General features: G+C 36.9%; 1 protein-coding gene across 1 annotated transcript in view; it reads right to left on the reverse strand.

Moving 5' to 3' along the window:
* Window positions 1-25,246, reverse strand: part of esyt1b (extended synaptotagmin-like protein 1b) — an 84,752-nt gene that overhangs the window by 30,863 nt on the left and 28,643 nt on the right. Inside the window, exons 8-27 of the mRNA XM_062996734.1 lie at window positions 24,882-25,002; window positions 24,594-24,770; window positions 23,023-23,105; window positions 21,373-21,421; window positions 20,291-20,380; window positions 20,095-20,190; window positions 16,203-16,274; window positions 16,023-16,109; window positions 14,864-15,013; window positions 13,558-13,662; window positions 12,628-12,804; window positions 12,414-12,499; window positions 12,286-12,334; window positions 12,090-12,179; window positions 11,889-11,984; window positions 6,036-6,107; window positions 5,398-5,484; window positions 4,021-4,167; window positions 2,262-2,368; window positions 1,949-2,126 (exon numbers count right to left, since the gene is read on the reverse strand). Of these exons, the coding sequence (XP_062852804.1) occupies window positions 1,949-2,126; window positions 2,262-2,368; window positions 4,021-4,167; window positions 5,398-5,484; window positions 6,036-6,107; window positions 11,889-11,984; window positions 12,090-12,179; window positions 12,286-12,334; window positions 12,414-12,499; window positions 12,628-12,804; window positions 13,558-13,662; window positions 14,864-15,013; window positions 16,023-16,109; window positions 16,203-16,274; window positions 20,095-20,190; window positions 20,291-20,380; window positions 21,373-21,421; window positions 23,023-23,105; window positions 24,594-24,770; window positions 24,882-25,002 (2,119 nt within the window). The remainder of the gene's footprint in view (window positions 1-1,948; window positions 2,127-2,261; window positions 2,369-4,020; window positions 4,168-5,397; window positions 5,485-6,035; window positions 6,108-11,888; window positions 11,985-12,089; window positions 12,180-12,285; window positions 12,335-12,413; window positions 12,500-12,627; window positions 12,805-13,557; window positions 13,663-14,863; window positions 15,014-16,022; window positions 16,110-16,202; window positions 16,275-20,094; window positions 20,191-20,290; window positions 20,381-21,372; window positions 21,422-23,022; window positions 23,106-24,593; window positions 24,771-24,881; window positions 25,003-25,246) is intronic.

Genomic DNA, 25,246 nt, shown 5'->3' on the forward strand with positions numbered 1-25,246 from the left:
ATCTATAGGAAAGGACAAAGTAGACTGTTTTTTTCTGAGAAGGCTGAGGTCTTTCAATGTGTGCAACAAACTGCTGAAAGCTTTTAATCAGTCTGTGGTTGTCAGCGCCCTCTATTTTGCGGTGGTGTGCTGGGGTGGTGGCATCAAGGCTGGAGATGCCAATAAACTAAATACAGTAATCACTCCTCGATCGCGGGGGTTGCGTTCCAGAACCCTCCGCGAAAGGTGAAAATCCGCGAAGTAAAAACCATGTGTTTATATGGTTATTTTTATAACCCGATTCCATCGGCTTTAGCATTTAGCATCTTGTCATTAAAACCAATGGATTGAGGTAGCACAGCATGCTAACGTCAATATAACATTTCCCTTCATGTAACGATAACGGTTACATTTCCTGACAAGCCCAAACTTGCAAATAAAAACACTCGGTACAAGTTTATACAAGTTAAAAATCAGTAATATTTTATTTACGTTTGAAAAGAACTCCATTCGTTTGTCCGCACCGTCAGCCATGTTTGAACAGCCTCCTTATCGGGAGCGCGCACAGGATGACGTAAAATGCGTCTATGTAGCGAGAGAGCTAGCTTTTCGAACACACCCCTCTTGTCTGCAGAACTTTATCAAATTCTCTCTCTCTCCCTCCTGTTCGTGTGCACGCTGTCTGTGCACGCCACTACGCATCTTGACCAATCACGTGCGGCTTTAACAGAAAAAAACGACTCTCTTAGAGCCGGATCGTTCGCGACCGACCCATCACTAGCAGAAATCCGCGGTTTATATTTAGACATGCTTGCAAATAAAATCCGCGATAGAGTGAAGCCGCAAAAGTCGAAGCGCGATATAGCGAGGGATTACTGTAAGCTGGTCAGGAAAGCCAGTTCTGTTGTGGGTCTACAGCTGGACGGTCTGGAGGTAATATATGGGAGGAGAACAAAGGACAAAATCAGGGCCATACTGGATAATCCTTCTCACCCTCTCAATGAGGAACTATGGCAGCCGGGTAGTTCATTCAGTCATAGACTAATTCCACCAAAGAGCAAGACGGAGCGCTTCAGACGTTCTTTTGTGCCAACTGCCATCAGACTGCATAACAATAGCAGAATACACAGACTGTCCTCACACTGATGAGCCAGCCACCCCCCCCCCCCCCACCCCCTACAATAACTCAAGATCCCCCCCTACCCTTTTTCCCATCACTGGACTCTATATTTCATTATTCACACATATGTATATATCTACATATAGTTTATATAGTGTTTTTATTATACTGTTGTAATTACCATACTGTTGTATAATAGTAATTTCTGTATAATTCTTTATTTTATTCTACTCTATTTTTATTTACTGTATTTACTGTACTTACACTGTACTGGAGCTGCTGTAACACTCGAATTTCCCCCATGGGGATCAATAAAGGAATCTTATCTTATCTTATCTTAGAAGGCGCCCAGCCGACCTGTGGCAACGCCGAATCTCGACGCTGGTGTGCTAACGGAATATCCCACTGCACCACCTAGGCACCCCACATTTTGTTTTTTAAGGACCTCTAGAGGTACCAATAACTGTGGCATATTCTGTTCAAAATTATTATTTCTTACTGATGATTTTTTGCCTCGAAATAAATTTACTTTAATTAAAGATAAAAAATTTTGTTCATTGTTTTCAGAGAGATGAAGCTAATTCACAAATTTCTTATAACCATTTTTACCATCTGCCAATAAATGTGGTGGGGACTGTATCTGTACTGTAAGAAGACAGTAGCAATGCCTCTTATATGGCTTTTTATTTTATAAAATGTAGATAATTAACAGCTAAAGTTGTAAAATTGTAATGTTTGTCATCATTATCAGCCAAGAATTTGAGTCTTTACTTTTATTTGATTAATGTAAATTAAGACATGACTGTAAAACATTTTAAACATGTCATTTTTCTTGTGCTTTTTTCTCACCTCAGTGCTAAAGCTGGGATCTGGGCTGGTGTGCAAAGGACGAACATCAACAGGACCGATAACTTCTGGAGCCTTCTCACTCTCCTTCACTTTTTCCTTTTCTTTCTCATTCTCCCTCTCTGTCAGCTTACTAGCAGTACTTACAGAGGAGGAGATGGTGGCTGGCCTCAGTGGCTCACTGAACCATTAGAACAAACAGATAAAAACACAAGTGTGTTTAGCAGTAGCAGTTTTGATATATTTATTATTATTTTACAGGTTTTATTGAAAGTGTTTGTAAGGTGTTTGTGGGTTAGTGTGTATTCAGTCTCACGTTTGAACTGATTCTTTCTCTGGTTTGCTCTCTTTGATGGATGTTTTGGGTATAGCAGATGTCTCTGTCTCCTCTTTAATACTCTTCGTCACATTTGGGCACAGAATCTATACCAGCAAAAAATTATATTATTTACAAAGCTGCATAATTATATCACATTCATTAAGAACTAGCCTCAGATTTTTGCATTGAGGGAGCATTACAAAGCATGTTTATCAACCCATAGAGACAAACACAATCTGTGTATATTTGCACATTTTGTCTTTTGGATTCAATAATTAATTAATAAATTATGTTTTATTTAAATATGAAGCTGGTCACACAGGATGACTAACCATAGTTAGAACAATACCATGGCTAATATGCCACAAACAAAAATGTACTGGGAAAAGCAAGGGTCAAAATAATGGAAACATATCTAGCCTTCAGTGGAGAATGTGGATAGAAAAGGAATTCTAAATAGAAATGAAAACTGGTTGTTATAATATAACAAGCTACCTTGTCAGAGCTTTCTAGTCTGCTTCACATAGGCAAATTTATTTAAGTAATAATTAGATTAATCAGGTCTGGCAGTAATTATTTCTGAGCGTGGCTAGTAAAATTGAACTCAACTGTCACCTGAATTTGGTTAACTGATTGATTTTAAAGCTACGGGGGCAATTACTTTTTCACATTGTGCCAGGTAGGGCTGAACAGAATTTGTCTTGAACAAATGAAATAATCATTAAAAAAGCATTTAGTGTTAATTTAGTGTTATTTTTGTCTAATATTAAAAGTAGTTTGATGATCTGAAAGATACACTATATGGACAAAAGTATTTAGACACACCTACTTATTATTGAATTCATGTGATTCAGCCACAACAATTTCTAAGAGGTGTGATAAACCAAATTTATAAAGGAAACTATATGCTTTTTCCATTGAGGAAAAGGATCATACTGACTGTTAATGATGAAAAGGGTTTTATTTGTTAGTCTTTAGCTTTGAGTTAGATGCCTAGATATGCAATGAAAGGAAAAATGCAAAATAGCTAGATCTTTAGAACGTAAACTTCTAGGTCAACACCTTCTACTAAAAAATGTACAGTAGGTCTATTTGAAACCTACAGATCTATTTTTGGACTATGATTAACCAAATACCTGAAAGCCAACAAAGAAGTCAATTAATTTAGGAAGTTCAATTAAAGCCATCATTAAAATGAATTTATAACAGCTGACACTTGATACCAATTGAGAGCACAGCTGCAAATCTTTACAGATTAAGAGTGCTGATTTAAAAAGCACCCTCACCCACTGTCTGTGTGCAGTGCCAGCTGTGTTTGCATTCAAAGATCATGAACTGTTTTGCATCAGTATGCAGTTTGACTATGCACTTACGGACCTGTGTGCAACATTTTCAATCAAAATGATGTACATATTTTGCAATATTTAATAAGTCGCAGTATAAAGCTTAAACTCTGCTTAGCATCTCATAATAATTACTCTAACATCAAAAAGCAGGTGGCGCAGCGGTAAAAAAAACACACGCTGGAACCAGAGCTGGGATCTCGAATACATCGTATCGATTACTGCCACATAGTACATTATTGCCACATATACAGCATTATGCTTTATCATTAAATACGTTTAAAAGACTTTTTGATAATAAACTCTGTTATGTTTTACATTTTCGTGAGATGCTACAAGCTTATCAGTTATCAGTAAACCATTGACTAATGACATTTCTGTTTAGAAAATGAACTGGCTAGAGAATGTTGTACCATAAGTTGTGCTCTCAAAAGTATTTGACTCTCAGGTGAAGCTCCATCCAGATTCAGCCACTGATCCAGAACCAGCTCTGACTGTGAGAGAAGATCTCTGACAGGAATCACTACAGAACCAAGGGAGAAATCCCAGCAGTGTGACAACTAGAGGAAGAAAGAAAATAATATTTAATGGAAAGTAATATATTTTTATAAAACGATGTGTAAGTACAATCTCATAGAGCATAGTAACAACAGCTGGATGTCTGGACATGTGTATTAATGAACTACATTCACTCCATAATGTTTATTTAAGTAACATTTGATTACATTTGAATAGGGTCTACAAACCCCATTTCTGGAAAAGCTGGGACATTTTGTTAGTTGCAATAAAACAAGAATATTTTATTTGGTCATTTCCTTAAATGTGTATTCAAGTAATTAAAAAGAAGATGCCCAGTGTCCATGCTGTTGTAGAATGACACCTGGCACTGTGTTGCTAAAATAACCATAGATTTCGGAGGAAAAGATGATGTCTTGATGGTGGTATAAGTCTCTCTAAATGTGGTACATGCCTCTGCATCAATAGTACCTTTACTTATATGCAAGTCATCTATGCCACGGCCATTGATACACCCCCATATTATGACAGATGATAGATTTTGCACCATTTAGAGTCTGGATGGTCTGTTTTTCTCTGGCAGACAGAATTTACTGTCCGTTTTCCCCAAAAGCAAGGTCAGGCACATTTACCAGTGATTTTCAACCTTGTCCTACATGGACTGGGATTTATCCAGATTACCTGAATCTTTTTATACTGTTATGTATGAGAGTTTGTGAAAGACCAAAAATATTTGCAATTGTGCATTGAGAAATGTTCTTTATTAACTGATTGACAATTATTTTTATTAAGTTTGGCACAAAGTGGTGAGCCATAACCTTTTATACCCAATCATGACACCCTCATCTGTTTCCAGTTCACCTACTTATTGAGGAATGTTTGAAAATGGTTTAATCTTGGGTTCACAGTCTGCAATGAAATACAAGTAAATGTATGAAATATGCATTTATTTCTTACTTGTACTGTACTTTTTATTACATTTTACAAAATGTCCCAACTTCTCTGGAGATGGAATTTGTACACTTTTAAGTTTTACCCTATATTAAGAGCATGTTTAGTAATATAAAGCCATTAACTTAAATATGTAAGAAAATAACATCTGTAGAAAAATATTTAAGGATTTAAAGTAATACAGATACCACAAAGACAATTCAGTAATAACTTTTATTGATTATATGTATCTAGTGGTTAAAATATTTTTAAAATGTGATGTTTGAATAACTACAAACTAGACATTAATGTTAGCATGTTGTACAGAGGGCACATTTCTATACCTTTACAATAAGGTCCTCCTTGTTAGGATTGTAGACCAGAAAATGAAAAGCCTCATTCCATTTGGGTGAGCTAGTACGATCACACACCTTTAGGTGAAAAACACAGAGGAAATATTCACAAAATTTCAGTTGTTGTTATTAAATAAACATTTAATAAAGAACATTAAAATAATATCATTAGTTAATGATCATGAAGGAAACCAGTCATATTCAAACTTCTTTAGGGTGTTTTTTAAAAAGGTGTAAAGCAAGAGGTAATGCAACATAATTCTAGTGAACATGTTAACTGTTAACTGGTAGCTATTCAACTTTTGCACACAATTTGTATATGCTTAATTTCTCTGTGCACTTTGGAGACCTTTGCCTGTTGAACAACACCCTTGCTGCCCAAGATGGGCCACAGGCTGGAATACACCACCTCCAACATGTATAAAGCTGCTGGGTACACCTTTACACCAGAAAGTGGTGGATTTATACAGAGAGTTCTAACCAGACAGCAGGAGTCACTGTTATCCAGACTCTCCTTCACCTAACACTGACAACTGGGCCTGTTAAGTGCCCGGCCAGGCCAGTAGCACTAAAATATTTAATAAAGTAACATGAAATATTTCCTCTTAGAAATAAAAGCATTTTCTTACTGTGGTTTTGTAGGATTGGCTTCCCAGAACAAGTTCAGCCCCAACCTTTGGCTCCTTTCCACTCTTCTTTAACTGTTTACACAAACACAAAAGGTATGAGCATCACAATAATAAATTAAATAGGTCTGTGAGGGGAAAAAAAGCTTTATTTACAATTGCAGTTAACTACATACACATTTGGGTAATTTTAAATAAAATAAAACGCTCACAGCGGTAGTGTACTATCCAACCAATGTAATACCCAACCAGTGTTCACTCTACTTTAAAGAATGCTCTGTAATTATTTGGGAACTAAGGACTACTGTGTATTTACTCATTCCACAAACTTTCTAGACCTGTATTGCCCCTTTTCCAGCTTTTTTGAAACATGCTGCAGACATTTCTGCACAAATTCTGAATTAGCATATATTTACAAAAAATGTAAATTGTAATATATGTAAAAATGTTAAATATATCATATTTGCACTGATTTCATATATATATACAGTGTATCACAAAAGTGAGTACACCCCTCACATTTCTGCAGATATTTAAGTATATCTTTTCATGGGACAACACTGACAAAATGACACTTTGACACAATGAAAAGTAGTCTGTGTGCAGCTTATATAACAGTGTAAATTTATTCTTCCCTCAAAATAACTCAATATACAGCCATTAATGTCTAAACCACCGGCAACAAAAGTGAGTACACCCCTAAGAGACTACACCCCTAAATGTCCAAATTGAGCACTGCTTGTCATTTTCCCTCCAAAATGTCATGTGATTTGTTAGTGTTACTAGGTCTCAGGTGTGCATAGGGAGCAGGTGTGTTCAATTTAGTAGTACAGCGCTCACACTCTCTCATACTGGTCACTGAAAGTTCCAACATGGCACCTCATGGCAAAGAACTCTCTGAGGATCTTAAAAGACGAATTGTTGCGCTACATGAAGATGGCCAAGGCTACAAGAAGATTGCCAACACCCTGAAACTGAGCTGCAGCACAGTGGCCAAGATCATCCAGCGTTTTAAAAGAGCAGGGTCCACTCAGAACAGACCTCGCGTTGGTCGTCCAAAGAAGCTGAGTGCACGTGCTCAGCATCACATCCAACTGCTGTCTTTGAAAGATAGGCGCAGGAGTGCTGTCAGCATTGCTGCAGAGATTGAAAAGGTGGGGGGTCAGCCTGTCAGTGCTCAGACCATACGCCGCACACTACATTAAATTGGTCTGCATGGCTGTCACCCCAGAAGGAAGCCTCTTCTGAAGTCTCTACACAAGAAAGCCCGCAAACAGTTTGCTGAAGACATGTCAACAAAGGACATGGATTACTGGAACCATGTCCTATGGTCTGATGAGACCAAGATTAATTTGTTTGGTTCAGATGGTCTCAAGCATGTGTGGCGGCAATCAGGTGAGGAGTACAAAGATAAGTGTGTCATGCCTACAGTCAAGCATGGTGGTGGGAATGCCATGGTCTGGGGCTGCATGAGTGCAGCAGGTGTTGGGGAGTTACATTTCATTGAAGGACACATGAACTCCAATATGTACTGTGAAATACTGAAGCAGAGCATGATCCCCTCCCTCCGGAAACTGGGTCGCAGGGCAGTGTTCCAGCATGATAATGACCCCAAACACACCTCTAAGACGACGACCACTGCTTTATTGAAGAGGCTGAGGGTAAAGGTGATGGACTGGCCAAGCATGTCTCCAGACCTAAACCCAATAGAACATCTTTGGGGCATCCTCAAGCGGAAGGTGGAGGAGCGCAAAGTCTCGAATATCCGCCAGCTCCGTGATGTCGTCATGGAGGAGTGGAAAAGCATTCCAGTGGCAACCTGTGAAGCTCTGGTAAACTCCATGCCCAGGAGAGTTAAGGCAGTTCTGGGAAATAATGGTGGCCACACAAAATATTGACACTTCAGGAACTTTCACTAAGGGGTGTACTCACTTTTGTTGCCAGTGGTTTAGACATTAATGGCTGTATATTGAGTTATTTTGAGGGAAGAATACATTTACACTGTTATATAAGCTGCACACAGACTACTTTTCATTGTGTCAAAGTGTCATTTTGTCAGTGTTGTCCCATGAAAAGATATACTTAAATATCTGCAGAAATGTGAGGGGTGTACTCACTTTTGTGATACACTGTATATATATATACAGTGGTGTTAAAAAAAATAGCAGTCCAACACCATTAACCTGATAAATCACTGTTTTCAGTAGAAGTGATATTTCTACATAGCAAAAAATGTACTTGAAAGTGTAGTAGAGTAATAAAAACAAAACAAACCCAACAATTAGGACGTGCACGCCGCTCATTCTGAGTAATCGAAGCATTGATTGAAAGGGGGTTGTTCAAAATAATAGCAGTGAGGAGTTCAACTGGTGAAGTCATTCATTCTGCAGAAGAACGGGTGTCAATTTTGGCCCTTATTTAAGGTAGGAGGGGGGCAAATGTTTCACATGTTGGTCATAGCACATTTCCTTCTGAAATACTGGGTAAAATTAGTTGTTCCAGACATTGTTCTGATGAACAGCGTACTTTGATTAAAAAGTTGATTGTAGAGGGAAAAAACATACAGAGAAGTGCAGCAAATTATTGACTGCTCAGCTAAAATGATCTCAAATGCCTTGAAGTGAAAACCAAAACCTGAAAGATGCAGAAGGAAGCGTGGAACTACTGTTCGAAAGGATCGAAGAATAGCCAAAATGGCAAATACTCAGCCACTGATCACCTCCAGAAAGATCAAGGAACATCTGAAGTTAGCAGTGAGTACAGAAGATGATTAAGTGAAGCTGATTTACCAGCAAGAACTCCTTGCAAAGTCCCGTTGTAAAGATAAAGACGTCCTGAATGGGTTCGAATTTACCAAGGAACACATTGACTGGTCCAAAGAGAAATGGCTCAACATTTTGTGGACTGGTGAAAGCAAAATTGTTCTTTTTGGGTCTAGTGGAAGGAGACAGTATGTCAGACGACCCCCGAACACTGAATTCAAGCCAAAGTTCACTGTGAAGACAGTAAAGCACGGTGGTACAAAATGATGATATGGGGATGTTTTTCATACCATGGTGTTATGCCTATTTATCACATACGAGGGATCATGGATCAGTTTAAATACACAGTGGGGCCAAAAAGTATTTAGTCAGCCACTGATTGTGCAGGTTCTCCTACTTAGAAAGATGAGAGAGGTCTGTAATTTTCATCATAGGTACACTTCAACTATGAGAGACAAAATGAGAAAAAAAAATCCAGGAAATCACATTGTAGGATTTTTAAAGAATTTATTTGTAAATTATGGTGGGAAATAAGTATTTGGTCAATAACAAAAGTTCAACTCAATACTTTGTAACATGACCTTTGTTGGCAATGACAGAGGTCAAACGTTTCCTGTAAGTCTTCACCAGGTTTGCACACACTGTAGCTGGTATTTTGGCCCATTCCTCCATGCAGATCTCCTCTAGAGCAGTGATGTTTTGGGGCTGTTGCTGGGCAACACGGACTGGCTAGGCCACTCCAGGACCTTGAAATGCTTTTTACGGAGCCACTCCTTTGTTGCCCAAGCGGTGTGTTTGGGATCATTGTCATGCTGGAAGACCCAGCCACGTTCCATCTTCAATGCTCTCACTGATGGAAGGAGGTTTTGGCTTAAAATGTCATGATACATGGCCCCGTTCATTCTTCCCTTAACACGGATCAGTCGTCCTGTCCCCTTTGCAGAAAAACAGCCCCAAAGCATGATGTTTCCACCTCCATGCTTCACAGTAGGTATGGTGTTTACTCAGCATTCTTCTTCCTCCAAACACGACGAGTTGAGTTTTTACCAAAAAGTTCCATTTTGGTATCATCTGACCACATGATATTCTCCCAATCCTCTTCTGGATCATCCATATGCTCTCTGGCAAACTTCAGATGGGCCTGGACATGTACTGGCTTAAGCAGGGGGACACGCCTGGCACTGCCGGATTTGAGTCCCTCTCGACGTAGTGTGTTACTGATGGTAGCCTTGGTACTTTGGTCCCAGCTCTCTGCAGGTCATTCATCAGGTCCCTCCGTGTAGTTCTGGGATTTTGCTCACCGTTCTCATGATCATTTTGACCCCACGGGATGAGATCTTGACCCCAAGGGAGATTATCAATGGTCTTGTATGTCTTCCATTTTCTTACAATTGCTCCTACAGTTGATTTATTCACACCAACCTGCTTGCCTATTGTAGATTCACTCTTCCCAGCCTGGTGCAGGTCTACAATTTTCTTCCTGGTGTCCTTCGACAGCTCTTTGGTCTTGTCCATGGTTGAGTTTGGAGTCTGACTGTTTGAGGCTGTGGACAGGTGTCTTTTATACAGATAACGAGGTCAAACAGGTGCCATTAATACAGGTAACGAGTGGAGGACAGAAGAGCTTCTTAAAGAAGAAGTTACAGGTCTGTGAGAGCCAGAAATCCTGCTTGTTTGTTATTGACCAAATACTTATTTTCCACCATAATTTACAAATAAATTCTTTAAAAATCCTACAATGTGATTTCCTGGATTTTTTTTTCTCATTTTGTCTCTCATAGTTGAAGTGTACCTATGATGAAAATTACAGACCTCTCTCATCTTTCTAAGTAGGAGAACTTGCACAATTAGTGGCTGACTAAATACTTTTTGACCCCACTGTATCAGAATACTTGAGGAGATCATGTTGCCCTGTGTCGAAGAAGAAATTCTTAAAATGGGTGTTTCAACATGGCAATGACCCAAAACATCTTGGTTACAGACAAACCAGATGGAGGTAATAGAGTGACCAGCCCAATCCCCTGACTTCAATCCCATAGAGAACTTGTGGGCTGATATCTGAAGCGCGTTTTTTTGAGGCAAAACCCAAAAATGCAGAAGAACTGTGGAATGTCGTCTAATCATCCTGGACTGGAATACCTGTTCAGAGGTGCCAGAAGTTGGTCGACTCCATGCAACACAGATCTCGGAAACAATCGCTATGCCACTAAATATTAGTTCAGTAATTCAAAGTTAAGTGGAACCTCAAACATTTTTTATGTTATACATAAATTTTTTGAGTTTTTAAAGAAAAATGCTGCACTGCTATTTATTTGAACAGCCTAATATTCATTTTTCTTAACTTTCTGTAAAGAATTAACACAAACTGGCTAAATGTTTTGATTTAGAATTGAAGTTGTAGTATTTTCTGTGCATTTGCATTCATGGAAATAAAAGTTATTATAATGATTTTGTGCTTTATTCGCTTTTTTTAAATCACTGCTATTTTTTTGAACACTACTGTATATATATACAATATTCTATAATATTATATTATATATCTATATCTATAAAATGCAAATTATTACTTTTTTTTATACTTTAGCTTCTGTACCAACTTTTTGTAAATGGGTTTGTATGTACAACCCCAATAAGTAGTAAAATCCTTCAGGTGGTGCATAACACTGGACTTTTTATGCCAGAAGCATAAAATATAAGGCATATAGGTAAACCTGTAGTCAAAGCATTTTTATCACATTGAATACAAGTCCATAGCTGTAAAGACTTGGTCTAGATTTGAGTCTGAGTTTGACTCCAAATGAGAGCAAGAAGAAGAAGACAACATCTAATAGGTTTGTGTGAAGGTCATTAGAACAAAAAAAAAAAAATCTATATATAAAATTGTAATCATTGTTTATTGTGTTGGTTGTTTTTATGCAAATAGCCAATACCAGTTTTCATTTTGAATTTAAAAAAAATCAACCCAGCTGGATAAATCAGATTCAAAAAGCACAACTGTTGTTTTCTTAGCAGTGTTCAATGGTGTGTGAAAGTAAATACATACATAACTAAGAAAGACATATTATTATACATTATAGTACTTAGTAACACTCACGGGAAGATTATTTGCAGCCTCCAGATACACAAACAACAGAGCCACAGCAGGAACAGCTTTATTCAGATATGAACACTTAGACTGATAATGCAACACCTGCAGTAAAAATAAATGGCAGATTCATAAATACTATTTATAAATAATGTTACCCATTGTGAATGTTCAAACGATTAAGGTCAGAAAGAAAAGAATGCTGCATACCTGTTGAAGATTATCAGATTCTTTTAATCTGGGGAGCCACTCTACAGCAAGATGAATACGTCCACGTTTGACATCATTTAGAGTAAACCACTGTGATAGAGAGCAACCAGTAAAGTTAGTCTCTTAAAAAGCTATTGTATTGTTATTATGTTAGTTCACTGGATTAACAAATTAACAGTAATTAACCAGACTTTACCTCATCCATGTGCTGGGACTTGATTATATCACACAGCTTGATCTTCAATCTACAAGCAGAACAACCAAAAATTTAGCAGTTGGAGAATATAATGAGAGCTAAATTACAGCTACAGTGTTTGACAGCACCTTCCCATGAAGTCATCCGTCATGTCCATGTCTTTATCCAAAACCTCCAGTGATACATCTTGACCAGGAAGATCAGTCAGAACCACCTGAAAGTGCAATGCATCAAAATCAAACTAAACTGAAGAGCCACCAATGAATGATGCTCTAAAATATAACACACCTTAAGGAAAAACAATGACTTAGTTTGTAAAATCTCAATTCCTAGCATATCTACCTCATACATCTCGTTCCAGTTGGGGTTAAGGTTCTCCTTAATGACGCGACTCTTAAAGGTGCTGCCCCCAATATTAATGACAACATAAGGGTCACTCTTCCCTTTCACCATGCCCCCCATCTTGTTGTCCTTGGGGATCAAATTCTGGCCCTCCAATACATGAATACGTAGCACTCCCTAAAGAGAGGGGAAATGACAAAAAAGAATAATAAAACAACAAGAAAAAATATACAAACATGTACTGCCCCAATGCTTCCCGAAGTACGTCATTTATGAACCACTGGAAGACAGCGGGGGCATTTATTAGACTAAAGGGCATCACTCTGTATTTATAGTGGCCTAAATGGGTAATACAGGCAGTCCTACATGAGTCACCCTAACAATATTGTAGGCATTGTGCAGGTCCACATTCGTGAAAATGTAGACATATATACAAACAATGTAAACAAGGTATGTGTCTGATGAAGTGGCAATAAGAGTATATATTATTAAGTGTAACAGTGTAGTGATTTACCAGTGCAAAACCTGCTAATGTTATAATGGCTGTGTTGCTGCTGTGCTAACAATGGTCAGATTTTGTCTTATTAAACAATCAATAGTTATAAGTTTTTTGACAGAATTAATGTATTAATAGATGGTCAGTAAGCAACTGTATACATTCATTGAGAATCTATACGGTGTAAATCCTTTTCACTGTAAAATTTCGCCCAAGCGTATCAATAATAAAGATAAAAATTTCACTTATGTCAATGCGTTGACCCTCAAATGCAAAGTTTGTTGTAAAATATTTGTAACTGATTCAGTAAATATAAACATATGTAAAATCTAAACACATTTAGGCAAAATGCAAGAAAAGCCTGAAGAAATCCAACCTAATAGTCAGTGGATATTTGAGTCATGTACCATCAATGTTCATTGACTTTTTCTTACCTCAGTGGCAAAACTGGGATCAGGGGTGGTGTGTTGAGGTTGTGAGTAATCGAGGCTGCTTGAGGAAAGGGAGGCTGACACAGCATTCTCATTCATCCAAAGCACCTAAGACACACAAAGATACATTTGCATTTAATTTTAATGTCCTGTTTTAGTCAAAGTGACCTACAGTTACGGCAAAATCCAGGCTAACTATTAACAGTAATAACATTAATAGTTGCAAGAAGAACAGAGACAAAATTAAACTCAATGTCTGCATTACCTGCTAATATTCTGAAGTGTGGCAAACAAAAAAGTGTTAACAAAAATCTATATGTTGCAGATTTACATAGACATACAAAAGATGGTTCAGTTAAAAATTAAGTTATGACTGAATCACTGGATATATTACAAAGTGGCACAACTGCATGTGTCCCTTAGAAATAAAGTGATACAATTTCTTTTATTTTGCATGTGTCACACTTACATGTTTCGTCAAGCTAATATTAGACAAAGATAACCCAAGTAAATGCAAAATGCTGTTAAGCCACACCTGGCCCTATGTACAAACCCTATTTCCAAAAAAAGTTAAGACGTTTTGTAAAAAGCAATTTAAAAGAAGAATCTGTGATGTTAATTCTTCTGAATCTTTATTTAACTGACAAAAGTAGAAAGAAAAGACTTCCAAAATATATCTCTAGCATATTTAGAATTTGAATGAACCTAATCATTACATAAGAATATTCTGTCTTGCAATGTGAAGCAATATAGAAGTTGTAAAAATGCAGCACATGATGCCACAGTCTAAAGAGATTCAAATACAGGTCCAAAACAAATTCTCTGAAATCTACCAATAAGGAAAGGTTTACAAAGCAATTTCAAAGTATCTGAAATTCCAGAGAACCACAGTGAGAGCCACTGTCCACAAATAGAGTAAACATGGATTAAGTGTGAACAGTGATAAACCTTTTCAAAAGTGGCTGGTCTAAGAAAATTACAACAAGAACACACAGATGACTCGTCCAGAATGTCACAAAAGAACTCAAACTAACATCGAAAAAAGGCCTCACTGCCTCTGTTTAGGTCAATGTACATGATTCCACAATAAGAAAGACACAGAATGGCAGTTCATGCTCAAAAATGATTACTATGATTATTATTATTAGTAGAAGTAGTATTGTTAGTAGTAGTAGTAGTAGTAGTAGTAGTATTCATATTGGGTAAGTAGGACTTTTAAGAAGGCCTTTGTTACGAAATTGCGCAAACTTCTGCACTGGTATATTACACTAGATTATTATACACTATATAATATTAGCATTAACATTACCCTAAGTACAGTGCTGATGTGGATACGACTGGCTGGGCCAGACTGGTTCAGCTGAAACCACTCATCCAGACTAAGCTGAGGACAAGAAAGAAGGCGAGAGAGAGGGATGGTCAAACTGCCCAGTGTCTGCACACGGTCATTATCCTTCACCTGAGAAAAGAAAGAACTCGAGCAGTGAGTGACAGTTAAATTGCGATTGAACAAAATTTAAGGCAAAACACTTTAACAGTGATTTATAAAGCGGTTAAAAATCAAAATATTGAAGTAAGTAAGCAAATCTCATTTCAAACCAACAATTCAATTCCAATTCTGATTATAATTACTGAGTTTGTCTATACATGTTTTATGTAACATATAACATATATAACAAAGGCAAGTTGCACTACATGGCCAAAGTATGTGATTATATTTCAGCTCATTGCTAACAGGTGTAAAAAAAAAAGTGTATTATATAAAACAAATTATATACTTCCAATGCTGTGTAAACAGTTTGGAAATACTTTTTCCTGTTTCAGGATGACTTTGCTCTTTTGCACTAAGCATGATCAATAGAACTTCAGTAGCAGGCAAACAGCCACGTGAATTCAAATGACAATTATAAGCCAGGCCAGATTGGCCAACATGTGATCCAACCAAATCTCTTAAAAGAGTGGAGCCTGTCGGATTGCAGATTAGTATAAATGCCCATGGTTTGTCAAAATCATGGCCAGGTGATATTTTATTTATTTAAACATGTTTTCATGAGGTGATTAAGTGTAGACTGATGGGCAAAAATGACAATTACATCCATCAAGATTTTACAAAAGTATGAATGTGCAAAATGTGCAAAATGTTACGGGGTCTAAATATCAAAGTCCACATTATTTCATAAATTAATAATGTGTATGTATGTCCTATATGAAAACCTAAATACTTTACAAACTTTACCAAGTCCAGTTAAAGAGGAATGTAAAGACACAATGTATGTAAATGTCATTTTTTTCAAGATCCAACAATTAGCAGCCTGTTCTCATATTTAAAAAGCTCAACTTTACTGTTTCTCCTTATCTTTATGTTTTTATGTTTTGGCAAATTCCGAAATTGTGTTGGCGAATAAAAGCCCTGTCATTGTGTGATGCTGACATTTCTACTGAAACTAAGAAATGTTGTACTGCCGTACCTGGATATCAATGTCCTGTTTTTGAGGATCTTGAATAAAAAAAGTGAAGGCATCTTCCCACACTGGATTGACTGTGTTCCACGAGGTCTGCATGGCGAAAGGTGAAAAAAAGTTTTAATTCTAGTTTTACAACAATGAAAAATCAAGAGGTATTTGTGTGTGTATGTGAGTGTGTCTCACTCGGCTTTCTCGCTTTGTATCCCGCACAGAGAGCTGCACCACGGGACTGGGATCCTTATTGCCCTTCTTCATCTGAAAATAACAGCATAGTCTTTGAAATACATGATGCAAACCTTTAGATACAACCAGGTTTCCTCTTTTTTTAAAGAACATAAATGTAATAAAGCAAATCATGTAGATGGAGCCCCACAGCTGTAAGGTTTGAGAAAATGAACCCAAATTGCAGGATGCTTTACCAAGGCAGAACAATACTGTGGCTAATAAGCCACAAATATAAAAATGAAATGGCTAATAACAAAATACAAAATGTCCAAAATATAAAAGCATCAAAAAACAAACCAAGATCAGCAGAGTGAAGCCAAAAAAGAGGACAGCTACTCGATCCACCATCATGTGGCACAACAAGTTCTCAAAAAAGAATAGGGAGGAAAATCAGTAAAAACTGTCAGCGGCTACGAAAAAGAAAAGAAAGAAAGCAAAACAACCACTCCATCCCTGGAGCTAAAATGGTGCTGGAGAGCCAGCTGATTTCCCCAGGAAAGAAGAATGCCAACACAAGTGCCAGTGGAAAAAAACCTGGCTGGACGGAGCCTTGTATCACGGCCTCAGAAAGAGGAGACCAGACAGAGGTGCCCTGGTCATTCCTCAATAAATTGGCTTAATGATCACAAATTTTTACAGACAAACTACAAAATCCTTTCAAAGCTTTACTAGACAATGCTGTAATAGCAGAAGAAGGGGGCAACTCCATGCAAAATCCAAATTTTGGTATAGATGCTCATATTCAAGTGTTCATATACTTTTGTCCATAAAGTGTACATGTAAGCAAAAAAACCACTCACAGTTGAACACGGACTATCTAGGATGGAAGAACGTGGTGTCCTACTACAGTATCACACTCTAGTTCAGTGATTCTTTACAATGAATCACTATTGTGATTGAAACACCCATTGTGCACAGTTACGCGCTTGATTTATTACCCCTATGACAATGGGACTAAATAAAAGTCAAAGGGACTAAGTAAATTCAATGATTAAGAGGTGTGTCTCAACACTTTTGTCCATATAGTGCATAAAAATGCTAACCATTATTGTGATCATAATGGCAAGAAGGAAACGTAAAATCAGTGGTGCAAAAACAATACCAATAGTCCACAGACATATGAAAACCAGTGATATTCTCAATGAGGAAATGCATGTATAGAACAGTAAAAGCCCAAATGCTTAACCACTACAATAAGGGGTCCAGTTGCTCTGTAGCAGGGGTGCCCATACTTTCATGGCTTGAGATCATCGCGATCTACTTTTTAAAAAGGTTGGCCTCGTCATTTAAAAAAAAAGCTTTGAATCTTTTTTAAATGCACTTTAGTTGCCTATATTGATATTCAGCAATACAGGGCAAGCAACTGAAAATCACACTAACTTTATTCTGATGATTTGCACTGAATGGTGTCAGCCAGGTTTATGTAGTCTGGACAATAGCTGCTGATGCCAATTCTCAAGCTGGCTTCCAGGTGTTCATCAGTAAGAGTGAACCAATATTTAGACTTAATTATTTTCATGTTGAAAAAGGCTGATTCACACAAGTAGGTTGATCCAAAAAAACGCTGGCAGTCAAATATGTGGCACATTTTTTGTTTGGATTTTTTTCCTCAGCCAGCAAGTTCCAAAATTGTCCAGCAGAGGCCCCTGACTTTTTGTAGGGTTAAAATTTCTATATGTAACATGAGATCTGAATATTCTCTGTCAGTTTCTTCCATGTATGAATAAGACAGCTGTTTTTGCAGTGTTCTTGCCCAAATCAAACCGTTTTTGGTTTCTTTGTGCTTGGTTGTGCACTCATCTTCACAAACTGTGTAGCATACAAAAGTAAAAATGAAAAAAAATGTGCAAACTGGCTACTGATTAATTAAAATTTTCTAGATTAGCGCTGCTTTAGGCAGGCTGAGGCGTAGCTATGGTAACAAACAGCAAATTAAAGAAACAGTGGCCACATTTTATATCAATCACGTTGACCTGTTTGAATGAGGCGCGATCTACCAGCGTGCACTGTGCAATCGACTGGCCGATCGCAATCAACATATTGGGCACCTCTGCTCTGTAGTAAAAGGAATTTTGCTGACATGGTTTGGGTCAATGCAAATCAATGCAAAGTTATTCTGACTGATCACCAAATCAATACAGACTTCTACCCTCATGGGAGTGGACATGAGGGGTCACTGAATGCTTTGACAAGAATAAAAATATTGTGAATCATATGTTTTGACCAATAAAGTAACTGATTTTTCAAAGAATGGGTGCAACACTCATAATTTTTTTCATATCTTATAAATAAGGCCCTACCTAATTCACGGCAGTGAAAATCGCGTCACAAACAGTGAAATGAGCTGTTTCTTGTGTAATATGCAATTTGCTGTAAAAATTTTTATTTTTCATTCACATAGCGTATAAAATATGAGGCACAATATGCAATATAAGGAGGTCCTAGCAATCATATGTCATTTAAGGTAGTGTAACAGATTTTCTGTGGTGTACATCAAACCCCTCATGTTTAATGTATGTTTATGTATTGAGTGCATTCTGTTTCTCTGGGGATTCCATAATCAATGGAAAAGTGTGCTTCTCTACACACGTGATCATCTCTCTGTGCTGCACCTCAAAAAGAACAAACCAGCAAAATATAATGCTTTTGATAGTTTGTCTATGTAATGTAAAGTTTCTTACTTCTTAAGTTCAGCAAACTCTAAAGACGCTCGGTTACACTAGCAATCGGTTAGACAAAATGTCCAAGATGTCGAAGTCTAAAGCAGCTAAAAACACAACTCAGGTAACTGAGTTTGAAAAACTCCCAGCCGCCAAATATTCTAGTTTACATTCCATTACATTATTTTACTATTAAGGTAGGCTGTGCTGTGTATTGTAGCTTTCATTTATCAATCACTTTATTTATGTTATTTAATGACTGCCGTGAAATGTGTCACTTTTCTTCAAAAATCAGTCTGTGATCTTCATGAAATCTGTGATTTTTTAAAAATGAGGTCCGTGAAATTAAGCACATTTTCCTGTGACTTTGGTAGCACTCTACTTATAAAATAAAAATTGGCAATCAAATATTATTTTATTAAGAATCTAATTTACATTCAAATTTTTGGCATTTAGGTTTACATTTAGGTAAATTGACTATGTTGGTGAATTCTACATTTAAATGTAGAATTAGAAAATAGAAAAATAAATTTTACATTTGCATTATGTCACAGAACATCACAGCACAAATCAATACTGGACTGACTGGTCACTAGAGACTAAAGATTCTTTTTTCATTTTACTGAATCATCAGCATCTCAGCATTTGCACTTTGAGTAAATAGGTTAGCAGTGAAATGTCTAATATAAAACACAGCATAGCTGCCTTATGTTCTGCTCTACACTAGGCCAATATGATAGTATATACTGTGATGTTTGAAATATCTACAGGTATAGATTTTGCTGTATTATATTTAGCATGGTTTGTAGCTTTGTAGTTCCAAGCTTCTGTTATTGATTTGAGTTCTTGTTTCCTATGTGCTATCCTATTTATTGACCCTTGCCTGTTTTAGATTATAAATGTCTTGTCTTCTTTCTATGCCCAGTGTCACACAAATATTCAATGTTGAAACAAAAAACAAGATAATGTTCATGTAAGAAAACATTAAGGTATTTGTGATCAATAGTAGATAGTGTTCTAAATTCCAGATTTACAAAGTTAGAAAAAATACAAAGCAAGCCTGGTGAAGGTACATATTAGTACAACATGGTCAACGGGGTACAAAAGGTTATGTGAAACCAGTTTGTTCTTGTTTTATAGCCAAGGTAACAGCTTATGCGCAGGAAAAAAGAAGTGAGAGTGTGACTCACAGGAAGTGCCTCTGCCTTGTCCAAATACACTGCTAAAATGGCTGCTGAGGGTGGTTCTGCTGTTGTACTTTTCAGGGCTTCATTTCTCTTTAGAACCTAAAAGAGACAAAGAATTGTAAAAAAGAAAGAACTATGTAGATATAAATAATTAAAAACATCATTCTTCACTTTCTTTTAACTCCTAACTTTTACTCACCATCTCTAAGTTATCAGTGTTTTCAATAAGTGTTAGCCATTCCAGTTTGAGGTGAACACGTCCAGTGTCAGCTTCCTTCAGATTGAACCACTAAAAACAATAATACAGATAATAATTGAATAATTTTTAGATTGACTTTTGACAGCTTTACTAGAGGAAAAAAACTTCTCTCCAAGACAAACACCGATGACATTCTGACATTCCGCAGGAAGTACAGGGATTGGACTGCAGAGGACTGGGGTAAAGTTATTTTCTCTGATAAAACACTCTTTAGGCTGTTTGTGACAAAAATTATCGTCCAGAAAAGAAAATGTGAGCGCTACCATGAGTCCTGCGTCATGCCAATTGTAAAGCATCCTGAGACCATTTATGTGTGGGGTTGCTTCTCATCCAAGGGAGTGGGCTCACTCACAATTTTCCCTAAGAACATAGCCAAGAATAAAGAATGGTATCAAAACATCCTCCAAGAGCAACTTCTCCCAACGATCCAGAAGCAATCTGGTGATGAATAATGCTTTTTCCAGCATGATGGAGCACCATGTCACAAGGCAAAAGTGATAACTAAGTGGCTCAGTGAACAAAACATTAAAATTTGCAAACATTGCGAAGTTCAAAAGCCAGCATATGCCATGGTATAACGGTGTTAGTGCCACATTACTATTAATACTGAGGGATACATATGCACTTTGTAGCAACATAGGTGGGATTCTATACTTTTCCAATAACATCTATTCTGGTTGTAATGAGACAATAGCAATACACTGCACATGTTACAACAGCTTGGGTTCATACTAAGAAAGTTAGCCCATGTTTTAACTTTAAATTTTTGCAGCCTTTAAATTAAAAATATATAAATATATACACAAAAAAGTTAATTTATTTTATAATACAGGTTAGAAAGAAGTTTTAGATTATTTTTTAAATAATTTTTTTTATTGGTCTTGTAAATAGAAGAACTATATAAGCCTTAAACACTTACACATATTACATACACATGAATAACAACAGATTTCTGTACATTCTTGATTGAATGCACACAAACAAAAGCTTTGATTTCAAATGAATTACATTATAGTTCTCACCTCATCAACAATTCCACACTTTCTCACAATTCCCAAATCCATCGTAATTCTGTACAGGAATAAAAAACAAAATAATCAGCAATACAGATGTAATACATTTATTAATAAATAAACAATTGTTGTTAAACTAATCATACTTCAGCCCTATTTAGCTAACTGCATTAACGCAGTGTTTGTTTTAGCTGTACACTGTTAAATGTATGCTGTATTGTTAAATGTCTTTGTTACTAAAGATAAAGTTCACTGCTTTCATCAATCTATAATAAGATTGTGTTGTAAATAAAAGTACATAAAGAGCATAAAAAGCATAAAGATATAAACTTGAGTTACAAAATCAAAAAGCAACAAATCTCAGAAATGCATGAATACATTTCATTTAAACAATTATTATGTGAATATTAACTACTTAATAAAGGTTCTATGTTTTATGTAGGGTCTTTATGCCCAATGAACTAGTACAAAATATCACACCTAAAGCATTGATACCATCTTTACCCTTTTTTAACATAGCAGGATCTATGAATATTTGTGAAACAAAAAACTGGATTTATGGTCATTTAGTTTGACTTTTATTTCATTGCAGACAGTAATAACCAGATATATTTCATGTTTGGTCTGTTTAACTTAATTTCATTTGTATTTTATCAAGTGTAACCCACATTACATACAACAACTCTTATACTGACACTTTTACCCTTTATTACATAATAAAAAAACTGATTTTTATTAATAACTTCAATATCATTAAAAGTATTTATTGTAAATATACCTCCATTTCTGCATTTCAGGCCTGAAACACATTCCAAACAGTTGGGACAGGGGCAATTTAGGGCTAGTAATGAGGTAAAAAATGAATAATTATGTCATTTCAAACAGGTGATGCCAAAAGGTCATTATAATCATGATTTGGGACAAAAGCAGTATCCACGAAAGTTGTGAATCTTTGATGAGTAAAGATGGGCAGAGGATCTCCAGTTTATCAACAAATGCTGAGACAATTATTGAAACGTTAAACGATGTTTGTCAAAGAAAGATTTGCATATTTTTCCCTGTACAGTGCATTATATCATTACACCCATTATCTCTGATCCCTAATACTGCACTGCATCAAGAACTGGCATTTATCAATATCTGATATAACCACATGGGCAGGGGATTACTTTTGCAAATCTTTTTCAAGCACTACACTCCGGAGTTACATTTACAAATGCTACTTAAAAGTTTACTTTGCAAAAAAAAAAAAAAAAAAAAAAAAAAAAAAAAATTATGTTAACCATGTCCAGAAGAGCTGTTGAGTTCTCTGGGCTCTGAGGCATCTGGGATGGGCCATCACACAATGTAAACATGTATTGTGGTCAGACAAATCAGTATTTCAGATCTTTTTTGAGGAAATAGATGCCAAATTAGCATGCTGGCTCTTTAATTTATATTATCGTATAGGTCACTTGCACTAGTCACAGGTACAAACAAAGGAATTGTATTTCTATAAGCTAAAATTGCAATATTACATTTATTAAAATTACATAAAATTAGATTTGAAGATAAAAGGTCAACCAATTCAATAATATTTTGCCAGAACAGTTTGCCAGAAAGGTGAAAAGCTATGAATAAACATATGAGAACACATGAAAGACAAAACAAAAATGGTACCTTCCCAGGAAATCATCCTTGTCTGGATCTTTGTCATATACTTCCACCTCTAACTCCTGACCAGGCACTTCATGAACAATGACCTAACCAATACACACAAACATGTACACACTACAGACAGCATGGATCACAAAACAATGTGCAATGCAAGAAACATAAAAATATGTTAATGAATTGAATGATTTATTGCATTAAATATTGTAATACATAAACATCATGTTACACTTTTCTACAGTTATTTCCATTGCCTTCAATCAGGTGGAAATTGTGTTTAGCAATGCCTATTTCATAACAATTGTGTTAATAAGGGCCAAATCATTATGGCCAGCCGAATGAGTTATAGTATGTCTGAAACAGCAAGGGGTGTTCAACGTTCGTCTGCAGAAGGACAAGTCACAAACAGCTGGCAGGTTTTTCGCCAGTCAAAACTTATTGATTACAGATGACATGGCTATGGCGTCTGAACAGACCAACAGAGGAGCTACTGTAGCTCAAACAGCAGATGTCACAACACATAGTGCATCAAACCCTTCAGTGATTGGGGTTGTGTCAGCGCAGACCATTCAAAGTGTCCACTGTCAAAAGCACCTACAATGGCCACACAGGCATAGAAACTGGACATCAGAGCAATAAAAGAATGTTGACTGTCCAACAAATCCTTTTTTCTTCAAAATCATGCAGACAGCTGAGCATGTGCACATCAATTACTGCTTGTTTGATGGCACCAGTGTACACTGTTGGACAATCCAATCCACCTAGCAATGTACAGAAGTTAGGTAATGCCCTGATAACAGATACAACAGGACTACTTCAGAGCAATGGAACTCAGTTCATGTCTCAGCAGGTCAGAGCTGGGTTTTTTTTCCCTAATCTAGTCGTATCCAATTACCCTGATTTCGTTACACTTTACATCTACCGATACAACCCTCCACTGTTGACTGAGGAGCTTCGCAACTGACACACGCCCCCTCTGACACGTGTGCAGTACCGACTGCATCGTTTCACCTGCACGAGGTGAAATATGCAGATCAGCCTTGTGCACGGAGAGCCACACCCTGATCAGCATTATTCCTCAACTCTGCACAGACGCCATCAATCAGCCAGCAGGGGTCGTAATTGAATCAGTTATAAGGAACCCTGGTCCGGCTCATCTCACCCCAGCCAATCGTTGCTCATGTGGCCACCCAGCCCAGCAGGATGGGTGCGAGTGGTTTAATAATACGATTGACCGCTGTATAGAACACTGCTGTTTATATGCAAAACTTTTAATTCACTATGTTATACTCTGCTTTAGTGTCCAGTCTGTGTATTCCAATGGTGATATGCACTACAGCACTGCGATTAGGAGTATAAAAGTTATTCTTTTAAACAATTTAAAAGGTTTGGGTGAAAACAAGGATGTTTTGTTGGCAATTTTTTGGCAAACAGAAACAAATCAAATATTGTGTTGTTTATCATGTATCATGTTTTTAAGTATTACAATGAAAAAAATAATCTCACATGAGTTCACATGCATCTTTGTCAACATTTTAATGGTGATTTTACTGGTGATAGGTGTTTATGTCTCTAACCTCATATATTTCGCCCCATTTCGGACAGTCTGTGTTGTCTTTGTGGCGGGACTTGAAGGACTGTGGCCCCACTCTGATCAGAGCATAAGGGTCAGACATGCCTGCCATCACACCCTTTACATAGTTATCCTTTGCAGCCAAATTATCAGCCTCTAACAGATGAATACGAACCACACCCTGAAAAACAAGAGCCAATCTATGTAGAATATTTGCATAACAATTGCTCTGACAAAAATACTGTGAATGTGTGAATGTATACAACATATGTGTGTGTGCATGTGTATGTACCCTGGGCAGAGGGGAGCGGAGCTGTGCTACTGGAAGATCTGGCACCAGTGGAACAGTGAGGCGATTAGGCAGAACCAAGAAGGAGGCAATGGTATCCATTATCATGGTGTCAGACATTACACTGCAAAAGAAAGTAAGAAATATTAGCATAGTCTGCCTGTCAGAGATGGATTGTATTACAAGATGCAAGGGCAACGAACTGAACACTAATTTATTTAGATAAAAAACAAGACAAGGCAGGAACAAAACAATAATCAAGGTGAACACAACAATACACACTGAACATAAGGAGAGCAACACTATAAAAATGGATGACTATGTTAATGGCTAATGCTAAGCTAACAGCTATGTTAACGCTAAATGTT

The sequence above is a fragment of the Trichomycterus rosablanca genome, chromosome 6, assembly GCF_030014385.1.
Source record: "Trichomycterus rosablanca isolate fTriRos1 chromosome 6, fTriRos1.hap1, whole genome shotgun sequence".
Classification (NCBI taxonomy): domain Eukaryota; kingdom Metazoa; phylum Chordata; class Actinopteri; order Siluriformes; family Trichomycteridae; genus Trichomycterus; species Trichomycterus rosablanca.